General features: G+C 37.8%; 1 protein-coding gene across 10 annotated transcripts in view; it reads left to right on the top strand.

The window, feature by feature from the left end:
- The window catches only part of Anks1b (ankyrin repeat and sterile alpha motif domain containing 1B), a 905411-nt gene that overhangs the window by 827454 nt on the left and 64121 nt on the right, over positions 1-13836 (top strand). For 7 of the 10 annotated variants that reach the window (XM_090328468.1, XM_090328467.1, XM_090328466.1 and 4 more), the window contains one exon: positions 1091-1270. The exons of 2 other annotated variants lie outside the window; for them this stretch is intronic. In XM_090328468.1, coding sequence (XP_090184594.1) covers positions 1091-1270 — 180 coding nt within the window. Of the gene's footprint in view, positions 1-1090; positions 1271-8588; positions 8625-13836 lie in introns of those variants that run through there. One more of the 10 variants, XM_090328464.1, reaches the window with a different exon arrangement.

Genomic DNA, 13836 nt, shown 5'->3' with positions numbered 1-13836 from the left:
TGAAATTTGAGAAAGAAGGCTACAAGAGAGAGACAGGAGATGAAAGAACCCCAGTCAGGAGAACTGGAGTATATACAGGCTACTTGAGGCCCATGGAGAAATAGACTCATTTTTCTCCCTGTAGGAGGGGCACTGCTAGTAGATTGGGTGGGGAGAGTAAATGATGCTTGAAGAGGGTTACTGTCTTGCTATCTCTTGCTATCTGGAAGAGGAGGAAGCTATAGGCATCACTGATGAAATTCTGAAATTACTCCTTGGAAGAATGATTTTCAGCTTACTTTACCTGTTCCCTGACCTTTCCATTCTGAGCCTCCCAGTATGACTCCCTAGTAGAGAGTTGGAGGAACAACAACAACAATAACAAAAAACTGATCAAAGATAGAAATCCCCCAGGTAGAGTAAACTAACTTGGCCAAAGGCAGTCTGCCGACATCTCAGAGAATGAGAATCAGCCTAGAGAATCAGCCCATTGAAGGCAGGAAAACTCAGCCTCTTATCTTACTTCTGGCCACTTTCCAGCTGGCGTTGTCTTTGCCATTGAAAATATTCTCTGTCCTGATATTCATTGCTCTGCAGTCTCTATATGTTGTGTGACATGCTGTGTTGCCGTACTGTGTCCTCTTGCTAGCCCTATTGTCAGACCACTCTTTGGTGGAAGCTTGGGACCCATTAGGTCCTATTTTAGCTTCTTATTACTGCATTCACCCTGGTGAAGACATCCTTCTTACACAGTTCCTTCCCTTGTACACACACACACACACACACACACACACACACACACACACACACGTGTCTGGGTACCAAATACAGGTCTGCCTCCCTCCTGTCATCATCCACAGCACTGGTTTAAGAAAAGAGAGCCTTAGTCTTTATACTTTTAAATCTCTACTCTGAAATACTTGGGATGGAGGGGGATGTGTGTTGATATGACTGCGTTCTTTATAGAGTAAGTGGTGGAATGTCCTTCATTCCTTGGAAGTTGATTCCTAACTCTTTACCCTCAGTTTGTCTTGTTAGTATTTCAAAATTTTGGAAACCAAAGGTTAGCCATGCGAGCATGGTATTTATTTCATGATGTATTTCCATTCAGGAACCCAGTGGTAATCACACTCCTCCTCAGTTGTCTCCATCACTTAGCCAAAGCACTTACACCACTGGTGGCTCCCTAGACGTTCCTCACATTATCATGCAGGGCGATGCAAGGAGGAGAAGAAATGAAAACTACTTTGATGATATTCCCCGATCAAAACTGGAGAGGCAGATGGCTCAGGTAAGGTACTCAAAGCCTCTGTGATATGTTTGCCTTTTACCTGTATCAGGTAACACATTTAAAGATTGAACTGTAGCTTACAATAGAATTTTTATCATTTTATACTGTCTCTTCTCTGCTGTCTTAAACTAGCCTGGAACAGGCTTTTCTAAGGAATGAATGTATACCCATATGGTCGTTATCCATTCTAAGTGAAGAAACCACGTCTAATCTCTTGTACCCATGAAGTCTTTACTCTCAAGGGAATAAAATTGTGTCTAAATTAAGACATAATGAAAATGAATGATAAAACCTAGATTTTAATTGTAAATTGGTAAGATAATAGAGAAGTCGAGATGGAGAGGGTTAACTCCATGTACTGTTGCTAATTTTCTCCCAAGCTTACAGTAATGCTTGTATAGAATTGTACTACTGGGACTAGTTGATATTGTAGCCTTGAGGAGCTGAAGATGATGCTGACTGATACAACTAATTGGAAAACTGGGCACTAGTGGATCATGGCTATAATCCTAGCTACTCAGAAGACTGAGATCTAAGGATCAAGATTTCAAGCCAGGCAAGGCAGAAAAGCCAGTGAGATTGTTACCTTCAGTTAACCACCAAAAAGCCAGAAGTGGAGCTGTGGCTCAAGAGCACGAGCCTTGAGCAAAGAAGCTCAAGGCAATGTTCAGGCCCTGAGTTTAAGCTCCAAGCTTCAGAACCAGTGCACACTCACGTGCATGCACACATACACACACACACACACACTTGAAAAGAGATTTCTGTCATAATGTGACTATTCCTATTTGTGATGGGTATTCATTCTAGCCTTTTTTTGTGTTGTTGCTCAGAAACTTGAGTCAACCATTGCCAAATAGTAGTGCTGTTTCTAAGGCCCATTCAGATGGGTACCTGGATCTATAGCTTTGCCCTAAGATTCAAAAATATAGATGTATTGACAGCAACTGGCAGAATCAACTCTTTTCATCCTTATTCTAGGTTCATAGTGATGTGCTAAGAGTCTTTTCTCTCTCTCTCCCACACCTACAATAAGAATTTTGAGGTGAAAATTTGACTATAATCGCTTTGCCTTAGTTGTCATTTTCTTCCAATTTGGTGAGTTGTGTTGTTTAGAAAAAAAAAACCTTTGTTAAACATTTTATGCTGCAGCTCAAGGAAGAAAAGTATGAAGAGAATGCTCTGGAAACCATGCTGTTCTGACTGAGAAATGTCTTGGAGAAAGAGGATGTGGGATAGTTATGTCTCCTTCACAGTCTTTCAAGACTGAATCATTCTGGAGGAGTGGCAACATTAGGATTAGGATTATTGAAGGGAGATGGAAGTGTAGGAGAAAAAAGAAAAGAATAATCTTGTACAGATATTGTCTTTAAAGCAGCATTACTGTTTTCAGTGAGGTTCTTCTAAATAGGAAGTATGAAAGCCTCCACACCCTAGCTATTCATTAATTTCCTGGCATTTGTTGATATTTGTGATCAAATATGTGGTCCATTTACCTAATGGCAACATTTCAGAGATGTGGTTTATCTTAACCTTGAACATGTTATCTTTACTTATTAATTCAAACTCAGTCTTTTCTGAACCCACCTTTCCTGGGTAAAACAGTATGGCTCTTTAATGAGTATTACCTATTATTGACTATGTCAGTTTGAGTCAGAATTACCTTCCTCAGCTGTTCCTATAATTTATGAAATTTATCCACATAGGGTGTTTTTCCAAAGGGGAATTAATTACTCCTCTTCCTGTGTCTGAATATTCAGTGGTATTCTAGTGAAATTGTGCCCTTACTTTCTTCCCGAGAATCCCAAGCAGGGACAGGAATATTTTTTGAATAACCAAACTATTTTTGTTGTCAACTTCAGCCAAAATGCCTCCCTTTTAGGAATTGTCTTGCCTTGAGAAAATTTAATGAACTTTTATCTGGCCAGGTCAGAAAACCCTGAAAGTGGACAGCAGAGTGAGATAAGCAGTTTGATGGAATACAACAAGCTACAGAAGAGCTGTGAGGTGTGGTTATTTACCTTGGGCCTGAGTAATGCCGATCGAATGACTAATAGAGACATAGGCTCTATTAGCAAACAGGACCATACTTGAAGCTTTCTGAAATCCTGCAGTTCACTATAGAACTTCAGCTGCAGAGAAAATGGAAGATGGCACTACAGGAATCTAATCAATTAGAAAAGGGGATTCTGGGATTGTTCTCTAGGTTGTGTTAATTGCAGTTTTTAAGATTTGTTTGGGAAATGTTCCCTAGTCTGATGTGGCCAAATATCAGAGAAATGAATGCATACCTGTTTGAACTAGCGTTACTGCAAAGCTTTAACCTGTCAAATTATGATATACTTGGTCATTTTGTTGTTGAACAGCTCATTTTTTCTGCCCTTAGCCATTCAGTTATTCTTTTTTTTCTTTTTTCTTCCTTGGTTTTAGTCATTTACTGTCACACTTTCTAAAACCCATTTACCTTTAAAACAATTTAAATACTGTCTCTAGACCACATTTTTCCTTGGCATTGTATGTTGAGCCAATAAAGTTGAATATTCCTATAGGTTTGAAAAAACAATTACAATTCCTGTAAGCGTTCAGCTTATTATACCTTCTCTCAACCAGAGAGAAGTTCCTGTGCTTCTTTTCTAGGTAGTTTCTCCCAAAAGGCACATTTAATGTTGGGTTAATACTTGGAAAACCTGTCTGTTTCCCACTAAAAGATGGAAGCCTACCTGCAGGCTTTCTTTCTTACAACTAAAAGAAAAGCGAATGCAGTTGATAGAAAATCACCAGGATTGGTTCACTTTCTTTCAGAACTCTTACTTTTTCCTATTCAGCTGAGCCCTCACTAGAGTGATTTAGAATTCTAGCCTTAGGCTTGATACCTTAAGTTCTTGAATGCTGCAATAATTCATGGGAGCTTTGCCTTCTTAAGGTCTGCCCAAGAGATGTTTGAGGGTATTTTGCCAAAGTGAGAGAACCAAGGTTGAGATTAAATTGAGATGAATTTAATGTCCATTCTGCCTATTAAATTTCTTAGCAAATAATTAAAATTCCACTGGAGTGGAACTTGTTTTTTAAATTTTAAGTAGTATTAAAAAATATCTGTCATAGAATATAGGAAACTTATAGATATTGTGACTTTTGCTTTTATTATTATATAAACAATATTCTCATCTGTCTTAAATGAATATGTAAGAAACAAAATTAAAGGCATCCCTAACAGCATTTTTTAAGTCACTGAATGTAATGATGTAAATACATCTAAACAATGGGTCTCCTACCATGCAAAAATGTAGCTTTTCTGTCCTATAATTCTAAATTAGATTCATTAGTCCAAGAGTTCTAAAATGCTTCCCCATTTCCCTACCTCTAATAAATAAATGTTATATTCACAATCACATAATGTTACCTTAATGTGCATAGTGCTTTTAAATTTCCAAAGTATTTTGACATCTGTTTTATCTTCCTTTTAGCACAAACAAGGTGTTGTGCATACTATTGATGTACATATAACACGTGACAGATCAGTGCTTAATTTTGAGTTCTGTTGAGGAGAGATAGTAAATATAAACATGGTAAATATACCATAAGGAGGAAATATTTTCACTATTTAAGGCCTAATTGCAATCCTTACAAGTTTTCTAGAAGTTTTCTTACTTAAGTCAGAGTACTCTTAGAATGAATAAAGGAGGGGAATGGAATTAAGGCATAGTCACCACGTTCTCCAGACTTGGGGGGGGAAAAAAAAGAAACATTGAGCCAGGCGTGGTGGCTCACACCTGTAATGCTAGCTACTCAGGTAGTTGATATCTGTGGATCATGGTTCAAAGCCAGGCCAGGCACCAAAGAACATGAGACTCTTATCTCTTGTTCATCACTAGAAGAACAAACAAACAAACAAAAACAAGAAGTGGGGCTGTGATTCCAGGGTTAGGGTTGTAGCCTTGAGCTGAAGAACTCAGGGACAGCGCCCAGGCCCAGAGTTCAAGCCCCATGACCAACAAAAAAAAAGGAAAAGAAAAGAAATATTGCTGGAGATCCAAAATATTCTCAGCATCACGCTGGAACCCATTGTGTCCTTCCCTGATGTCCCCTTCACGACATGGCCAGTGACAGCCATTACTTGAAGCAAAGTAGGAAGCATTTGCTCTACAGGAGCTCCAACGCCCCCAATAACAGGCTTCGAAGGAAGGTTAACACATGACACATGAGAGAAAAAAGCTGCGAGCTGAATAAAACAAGGGATTTATTTTCATTTCTTTTATAACTGATGCTGTTATGGTCTGTTTTTCCATTACCATTATTCCAATTCCTAAGACAAACAGTGATCTGTCATAGGTATAGAACATACTTAGAAAGGAATCCAGCATCCTTAGTTCCATTGCCCTAGGGACCTGCATCGAATAAATGATTGAACCTTTACAAAAAAAAAAGAAAGAAAGAAATATTACTGGGCATCAGTGGTTTGCACCTATATGCTAGCAACTCTGGAGGCTTTCCATCTGAGGATCAAGGCTTGAAACCAGGCAAGGCAGGAAAAAATTCATGAGATTCTTATTTCTAGTTCTCCAGTAAAAAGCTGGAACTGGAAATATAGTGCAGGTGATAGAGTACCAGTCAAACAAGAGTATCCGCTAAATAAGATCTCAAGATCCTGAGATCAAGCCCTAGTACTAGCACGCACACAGAGAGAAGCTGCTGTATGTTACAAACATTTATGGAAGGCTTCCATTTACAGAAATATATGGAAAATGAAATGCTGTTTGATTTTTTTCAAAATTAAAAAGCTCTTCAATAATATATAATCTTCAGTTTATTTGTGAAGAAAAAACTAATGTAGGGACCTTGTATTCTTTGAGTACTCTCATTGAACTCAAAACAGTCCAATAATATTGCCTGGGGCAATATGTTATATACTCTAATGTGTTTTTCCCTCTAAATTGTTTCTAAATCATTAGAAAGTTAATTCACTTGAAAATCTAATATTTCCTCATCTGAACACTATTATTTAATAAGTATGATCAATGACTTCCTTACTTGAAAGTACTTTATATATATTAGTTCTGTAAATGTTTTTTCTTTCAATATCATTGAAGGAGGGAAATAGAATCACCATGTGGTCCAGCTCAGGATTGGGAAGTCCACCCACAGTATCTTATTTAATCCTCCCAGTAGCCCATTGACACATGAGGTAGCCGAAGTAGAAGAGGATGCCTTGCCTCAGAGCTATTAAATAGCAGCACTGAGACTCAAGCTCTCATCTGCCTGTACTTTATATCCCTATTCCTCGGTAGCCCCTGAGAGCCCGTGGGCTGCCTCTGTATTAAAATGAAATAAAATATTTGGATAACAGTCCAACAAATGCTAATTTCTCATGTGCTACAACCGATTCCTATTGTGTAGGCACAATGAGCAGAGGAGAAAAATCACAAGTAGCTTAGTGGAAACCTAATGGATCGGCTTATAATTGTCACCAGGATACACTTAAAATGCAACACTAAAGCCATTATTTGTTGATCCTTCTAATGGAAATCCTGCCTGATTTGGTAATATTCTGCCCTCTCATGCTTGCAAAAAAAATTGTATAGAAGTACAGGAATATTCCACACACAACAAAATTCTTACCTGGGTCTTCCTCCAGATAGTAAAGTGTTCACTTAATGAGTTCATTTTGAAGTTCTGAATTGGTTTCTTTGTGTCAAGAGCAACCTGGTCTAACTCAAGCAGTATTTCTGAGCTTTACTTTACTTGTCTTTAAAATGTGAATAATGGCCAGGAGTGTGGCCTAGTGGTGGAGCACTGGCCTAGCATGCATGAAGACCCAGAGGGTCGATTCCTTAGTACATAGATAAGAAAAAAGCCGGAAGTGGTGCTGTCAAGTGGTAGTGCACCAGCCTTGAGAAAGCCCAAGGAAAGTGCCCAGCCCTGAGTTCAAGCCCCAGGACTGGCAAAAAAAAAAAGTGAATAGTGCCCCTTTCCTGTTTGCATGTGAGAGCAGAGTAAAAAGTATAAAACAAAAGAGGAAGGAAGAAAGGGTGGATAGATGGATGGATGTAAATTCAGATATATTACCTGTCACCAATTCAAATCTCCTTGATTTATTGTTGGACCAGTTAATGTCAAAGACAAATGCTCAAGTGGTTGCAACATTCTATAAAGATGATCTTCTTTCCATTCCAATGTTACTTATTCTTAGAATAATGTGTAGTAGAATATTCTTAGCCTGGAAATGCAATATCCCCCCAACTATTTTAGTTGCCTAATACAAAGTCTAAAAGAGGCATATATCATAGTGCAGAAAGATTTGCATAGAATATCTCCAAGCCAAACAAGCAGGAGAAAGGCAGAATCATTCTCTGTCACTTCAAACTACAAATGTGGCTTAGGATCTTATGGCAAATAACCTATTATTATTGTAATATGGTTATTTAAAACACTGAGAGAGGATATTTTTCCTTAAACAAAATTAGAACTTTTTTGAAATATGCAGTGTATAAAACTGTTACAGAAATATGGCTATTCCTGAGAGCTATGAGGCAAACAGCCCTCTCTTAAAGGAAGAAACATTGTAATTTATTCTACTTCTAAAGTAGAAAGCTAGGGTTTTTTTCCCTAGAAATTATACCCATTACAATGGCATTATGGGGATTTACAGAATGAACCTTCAGAAAATAACATCTATCTTAAAAAAAGAAACATATCTGTTATTACTGTGCTGCAAGAGATTTGTAATATGCATGTTACTGACTAGTTTTTAATTTAGTTCTTTATCACATTGTCTCTACTTTGAAAGGTTCATCTTGTCCATGATTTCAAAATTTTCTTCCAATGAGGTCTAAAGAGCAATTCCTAATACTTAAGCATAAACAGACAAAATATATAACCAGAAAAGAAGGTTAAGAATATATCAGTAAGCTCTTATATTGGAAGCTTCTGGTTTGACAGTTTGCTAACCTGACAAGTTGACATCTCAGCTTCAGAGATAATTAAGATGTTGATAATATTTATGCCTCATTTCAAGCCAAGAACTCTTGACCAAGATCTGCCTATTACAAAACACAAATGGAAAACAGCAATTTCATACTTAGAATACAACATTTTAGCGTTGTATTCCTTGCTTCCTAATGCAATTGATTAATTGCCTGTTCTTAAAATAACCTTATTCTATCTATGACAACTTTGGGGCTAGAAATTCTAATGTGATTAGTGTTTTGTGTGTGTTCTATATCAGTCCTAAAATAAACAAATAAAAAAGGACAACATCCAGATCAATTCCTTTTAGTTCTTTTACATTCATCTTGAAAATCTGGAGTCTTTTATTTTCAATCAGGTCCATCAAGGAGGCAGGTGACATGGTGAGAGTTTGTCCTGAGAGATACCTCCTGCCATTTTACTAAAGAAGCTGTCCTGTTTCCACCTTTCCTCCCTGTGCTGGTACTTAACCTAAGGGATTGTTGCTAATTAAAACCAGGCTGTGTAATTTTTTTAATCAGTAAAAAAGATTCTACTTTCAACTAAATAGATAAGGAAAATGACAATGTATAAAAACCCTATTTCAGTAGAATTGACCTTGTGATTTGTAGTAGTGCCTAAGGCTTCCTGACTTTGAGCAGTTTGTTCTCAAAGAAGCACACCAGGCTATTTTTCCACTTGTTAAATTTTTGCAGTGTTCCTCAATATATTCAGTCCAGTTCTTGAGTCCACAGGTCAGAATTTGGGCTGTTTTAATCTGACCTTGCTAAATTTTAAAGAGTAGAAGAATTTTCTTATTCTCCTTCTTCCTTTTCTTTTTTTCTGTGTTAAAAATAAAGAAGGATTTTTAACATATGGAGAAATAAGACTGGTTGTATATGACTGGAACCATCTCAGGTGACTCTGTTGGTATGTGACTGAAGCAATCTATAAGAACTCTTACAGATGCTTGTGAGTAACATAGAATTCTGCTTCAATATGACTAGTGGAAAAGGCATGGTGAGTCACTTCAGAACAAAGTTCAGGAGGTTTTAAAGCCAGGAATATCATCTGTGCACTGTGCTTTCTGGTTTCCATGTGTCAGCTCTGCTGTCTTCTGCAACTGATAGGTGCAGAAAATCTAACATGTTTTTTTCTACACTGTTATGAGTTTCAAAGTCAATTCTTCTTAAGTTTGACATCCTTCTAACACCCCTGCACCCCCCCAAAAAAGTCCTATAATTGAGTGTCATCTGTCCAGCTCATCTCATCCTGGTTTAGATGGATTATCCATCTCTGAGCTAATCACAAAGGGGTGTGTGTGTGTGTGTGTGTGTGTGTGTGTGTGTGTGTGTGTGTGAGAGAGAGAGAGAGAGAGAGAGAGAGAGAGAGAGAGAGAGAGAGAGACAGCGAGACAGAGACAGAGACAGACAGAGAGAGGGAGGAAAGGAGAGAGAGAGAGAATAGGGGGAAAAACTAGGACAGTCTCAATTCTTTTTTTATAATTTTTTATTGTAATTAATAAAAGGGTTACATGATATTTGCCAGATAGAAGGTGCATTAATTCACATACAGGAAATAAACTTTCTGAAACAATAGTGTATCTCCTAGAAGTATGTTGTGCATAGTATCAGACCCAGCCCTCTATAAACTAGGTACCAGCTGTTAAGAAACACCCTAGAAATTCTAAAATCCCAAAAAAGTCCAATAAAAATTTAGTCCTCCAAGTGCTTATATTAATAATAACAAAAAATTATGTAAATGCAAAGTTAGTAGAGAATTAAAGTGCTCAAATGGTGTGGAGAAGCCTGAGAGTTATTGGTTCATTCTTAAAATAGTGATGATTGTAAACAATTTATTTATGGAAAACTGTGAAATTATGTGATCCTTTTCTGTATGGGTCCCTGTTTCAATATTGAATCATAGGGTCCAGGAATTTAACCTAGTAATAGAGTGCTTGCCTAACATGCATGAAGACCTGGATTTGATTCCTTGGTACCACATACATAGAAGAATCTGGAAGTGATGCTGTTGCTTAGATTGCAGAGCTATAGCCTTGATAAAGCCCTTGGTAAAGTGCCCAAGCCCTGAATTCAATCCCCATCACTATACCAGGAAAAAAGAATAGAGTCATAAAATTGGTAATATTAATAGATATATCACATAACATATATGTGTGTGTATATCCGTGTCAAGTGGAATTCTGTTAAGGAAAAGCACAGAATTTGGGGGGTAAAAAGAGGCCAGAAAATGTATGTGTACATATAGACCTATTTCTTGATTGATACACCCTTGACTACCAGCCAGAAGTTCTGCTTTAACTTGGCACCGCTGGCTATTTCTTTGCAAGGAAATCCTGTAATCAGGGGCATTCTAGCTGATCCAATTTATGCCTGTATTCAATTGAAACAAACACTCCTAAAATGTATACAGTTAATGAAGTCTTGTAAAACAGCAAAGATCAAACCTTCTCCTTAGTGCTGAGAATAGTAATTTAAGACCAAAGACAATACCTTCCCCTATCTATTTTAAATATATCCATATCTTTGCAAGCATTGTTCTGATAAGTGGAATGTGAGCCAGACTGTTCCGTGGTTCTTCAGCTGTGGGCAAGTCTGCTTTGTTGATGTTGATGCTGAACAACATTAAAATTATTACATCTTAGTGTTCTTACTGAAAGATCCAGGCTTTATCAATGACCATAAATCAGATCTCCTTCCTCAGCCCCCAATAGTGTTGGATGGCCTTGTTACTACTTTACAGATAAAGCATTTATCTTGTTGCTTATTCAATAATCCTGGATTATTGAGGCCTTTTTAGAACTTGATTGTCTCTCAGAGTACCAGTGCTCCTTTCCAACTATGTACCATGATACTCCTAAAAGGCTGCCTTAATAAACACACTCCTCTGTCCTCCAGTATACTGAGTCATGACCAGAGAGGACTAAAGGGAACTGTGTAGCCTTCTACCAGAGAGACCTCTTGCATTGGTGTCATTCAAGGAGGTTGTTCTTCTAGACCTTATTTTTCTATATTTTTAAAGATGAAATGAGAAATAGTGGGGTTTCAGAAAACATCACTAAATGAATGGTTTTGTACAATAACCAGAAGCAAGACATGGAAACTGTATGTTAATATATAGTGAACAAATGAGTTGAAGGTAATGGCAGCCTCAGTCTTCAAGAAAAAATACGTGTTTCAAAAAATATAGTGTAGGCAAAACAGATTTGAAAAATCTGTTTTATTCATTGTAATTTGTTACAATTTTTAAAAAACTAAAAGCTGCTTTCCCACATGTAATTCATGTTTCTATCTTTTCACTTGTCCTGATACATGCCTGCATTTGTAATTGGCATCCAAACTTTGAGGTGGAATAAGTGGAAGAGCTTCTGATGTTATAAATACCATGATCCCAGGGCTAAGGGGAGGGAAATGGGGACAAAAACATGTGAAGGGATGTCAATGTGTGAGAAGTAATGCACCTACTATCTGGCAAATGTAACTGTAACCCCTCTATACATTACAATAAAAAAAGAAGTGATGTACCCACTACCTGACGAATGTAACTATAACCCCTACAATAAAATACAATTATTAAAAAATACATAGACATTAAGTTATGACTCTATAGACATGATGTTTTATAAATAGATTAATACATATATATGAAATACAAACACTCAGCCTAACTTTAATTATGTTCTAAAATCTAAGTGCTGGTGATGGTATCTAGAGATTCTCTTCTTGAATACTTGTTTGTTAAATACATCATTTGAAATATGATGTAAAAATCAGTGTTAAGGGCTGGGAAGTAACTCAGTGGCAAAGCACTTGCCTAGCAAGTGCAGCGTCCTGGGTTCGATCCCCAGTGCCAAAAAAGAAAAGAAAAAAAAAGAAAAGGAAAAAAATCAGTGTTAATAGATACTTTTAAAAAAAAGTAAATACTATGATCCCAATTTGCTTCAAGTGTCAGTGGCACATACCAAAAACTTCCCTTCCCCCACTCTGCTCTATTTCTTCCCTGTGAAAAGATTTGATAAGTGATTGTCAAATGCCATCAAGGGCTATAACTGTCATATTTAGGAAATCCAGGTTATATATTATCTCTACAAACGGGTAACAAGAATGACATAAGCCTATAGCTCACTCCTATTGTGGTAGCTGAGGGCTTGGTTTATATGCTACCAGAACCAGGATCAGAGGTAACAAGGAAGGAAAAGAGGAAGGGATAGAAAGAAGAATAAGACACTAGGTAGAAAAACCTTAATCTTGGGAAATTAGTAGCAGGATTTTTATCGTTCCAGTCTCTTTATGAGGGGACCAAACCTGATGTTTGCTTACTCCACATCCAGTAAGTTCAGTAACACTCATACCAGCCATAGTGGTTCACATATGCAGGTGTTGTTGGAAAAACATCTGCTAGCCTAACTTTACTCTTCACACAGATTTACCATACTGTCCATAAAAAGATGGAGCAAGGGCTGGGAGTTTGGCCCAGTGGTAGAGTGCCTGCCTCGCATGCACAAAGAACCGGGTTCAATTCCTCAGTACCACATACATAGAAAAAGCCAGAAATGGTGTGGTGGCTCAGGGTAGAACACTAGCCTTGAGGAAAGCCCAAGGACAGTGCTCAGGCCATGAGCTCAAGCCCAGGACTGGCCAAAAAAAAAAAAAAAGATGGAGCAAGAACAGGAAGCAGCAGCCCTTTCTTGAGTCTAACATTATTTGCAAATAAAATAGCATACCTGAAACCTTTTATGTAAAAGATCAGCAGTGCTTTCACTTCTTTGATTTCTTAAAAGTAGAAATATATACACAGACCCTGAATCTGAGAAGCTAATAGTGTGGTTGGAGAGAAGATGGAGATCATACGCTATGGTTAGGGCTTGAGTGTGGATCTGGACAGGAAAGAAGACTTTGCCTGTCTTTGTTAGTATGACAGATAAAGTGATCAGATGTTGGACAGTAGCCTCTGGGTGACTCAGAAGAAGAAACAGAAGATTCTGATTTTCTCATATCCAGACAGGGTTTGGTTAGCACCATGAAGAGCGCAGCCGCCGGGCCATCACTGCTGGAAGGAAGTCTGAGTGTGAAATGATAGAAGCACTACTGCCTGCCTGCACTGAGTGTGTTTGGCTCTGCCTTTGACAGGTGTCTGCTAAATCCTTCTCAGGAGCCACTGGGTCTGCTGACCAAGTTCCTTTGTTGGCATTCCCCTTTTATATTTTTCCTGCCTTTGAAGCTGTATTATTTGCACTCCAGGTTTGTTTTTTGTTTAATTTTAGAAGCACTGTCATCCAAGAGAAGAAATGTACTTGACAATTCTTTAGCTTTCACTCCGAAACTTTCATATCCCTGTTGAATTCTTTCTGGTCAATTTCTGAACACCCCCGAAGTGTGAAAAAGTATTATGACAAATGAGAGAAACAGAAGAAAAGTTATTTTTTTCCAGAGGTAGAACAAGGAAGGAAATTTCATCTCTTGATAGAATCTGACTGGAGGCTCTGTTCATAAAAGTTTCCTTATTAAACTTGCTACACAATATCCAGAGGCTCCCAGAAGGTGTCTAGAACCTAATTGGCGTGGCAGAATGGATGGAGCTATCATCAGTCTGCTCTGTTTGGCAAC

This window comes from Megascapheus bottae, chromosome 2 (genome assembly GCF_031878675.1).
Source record: "Megascapheus bottae isolate mThoBot1 chromosome 2, mThoBot2.hap1, whole genome shotgun sequence".
Lineage (NCBI taxonomy): Eukaryota > Metazoa > Chordata > Mammalia > Rodentia > Geomyidae > Megascapheus > Megascapheus bottae.
Note: the sequence above shows the minus strand (reverse complement) of the source record. Positions and strands in the feature narration are given on the sequence as shown.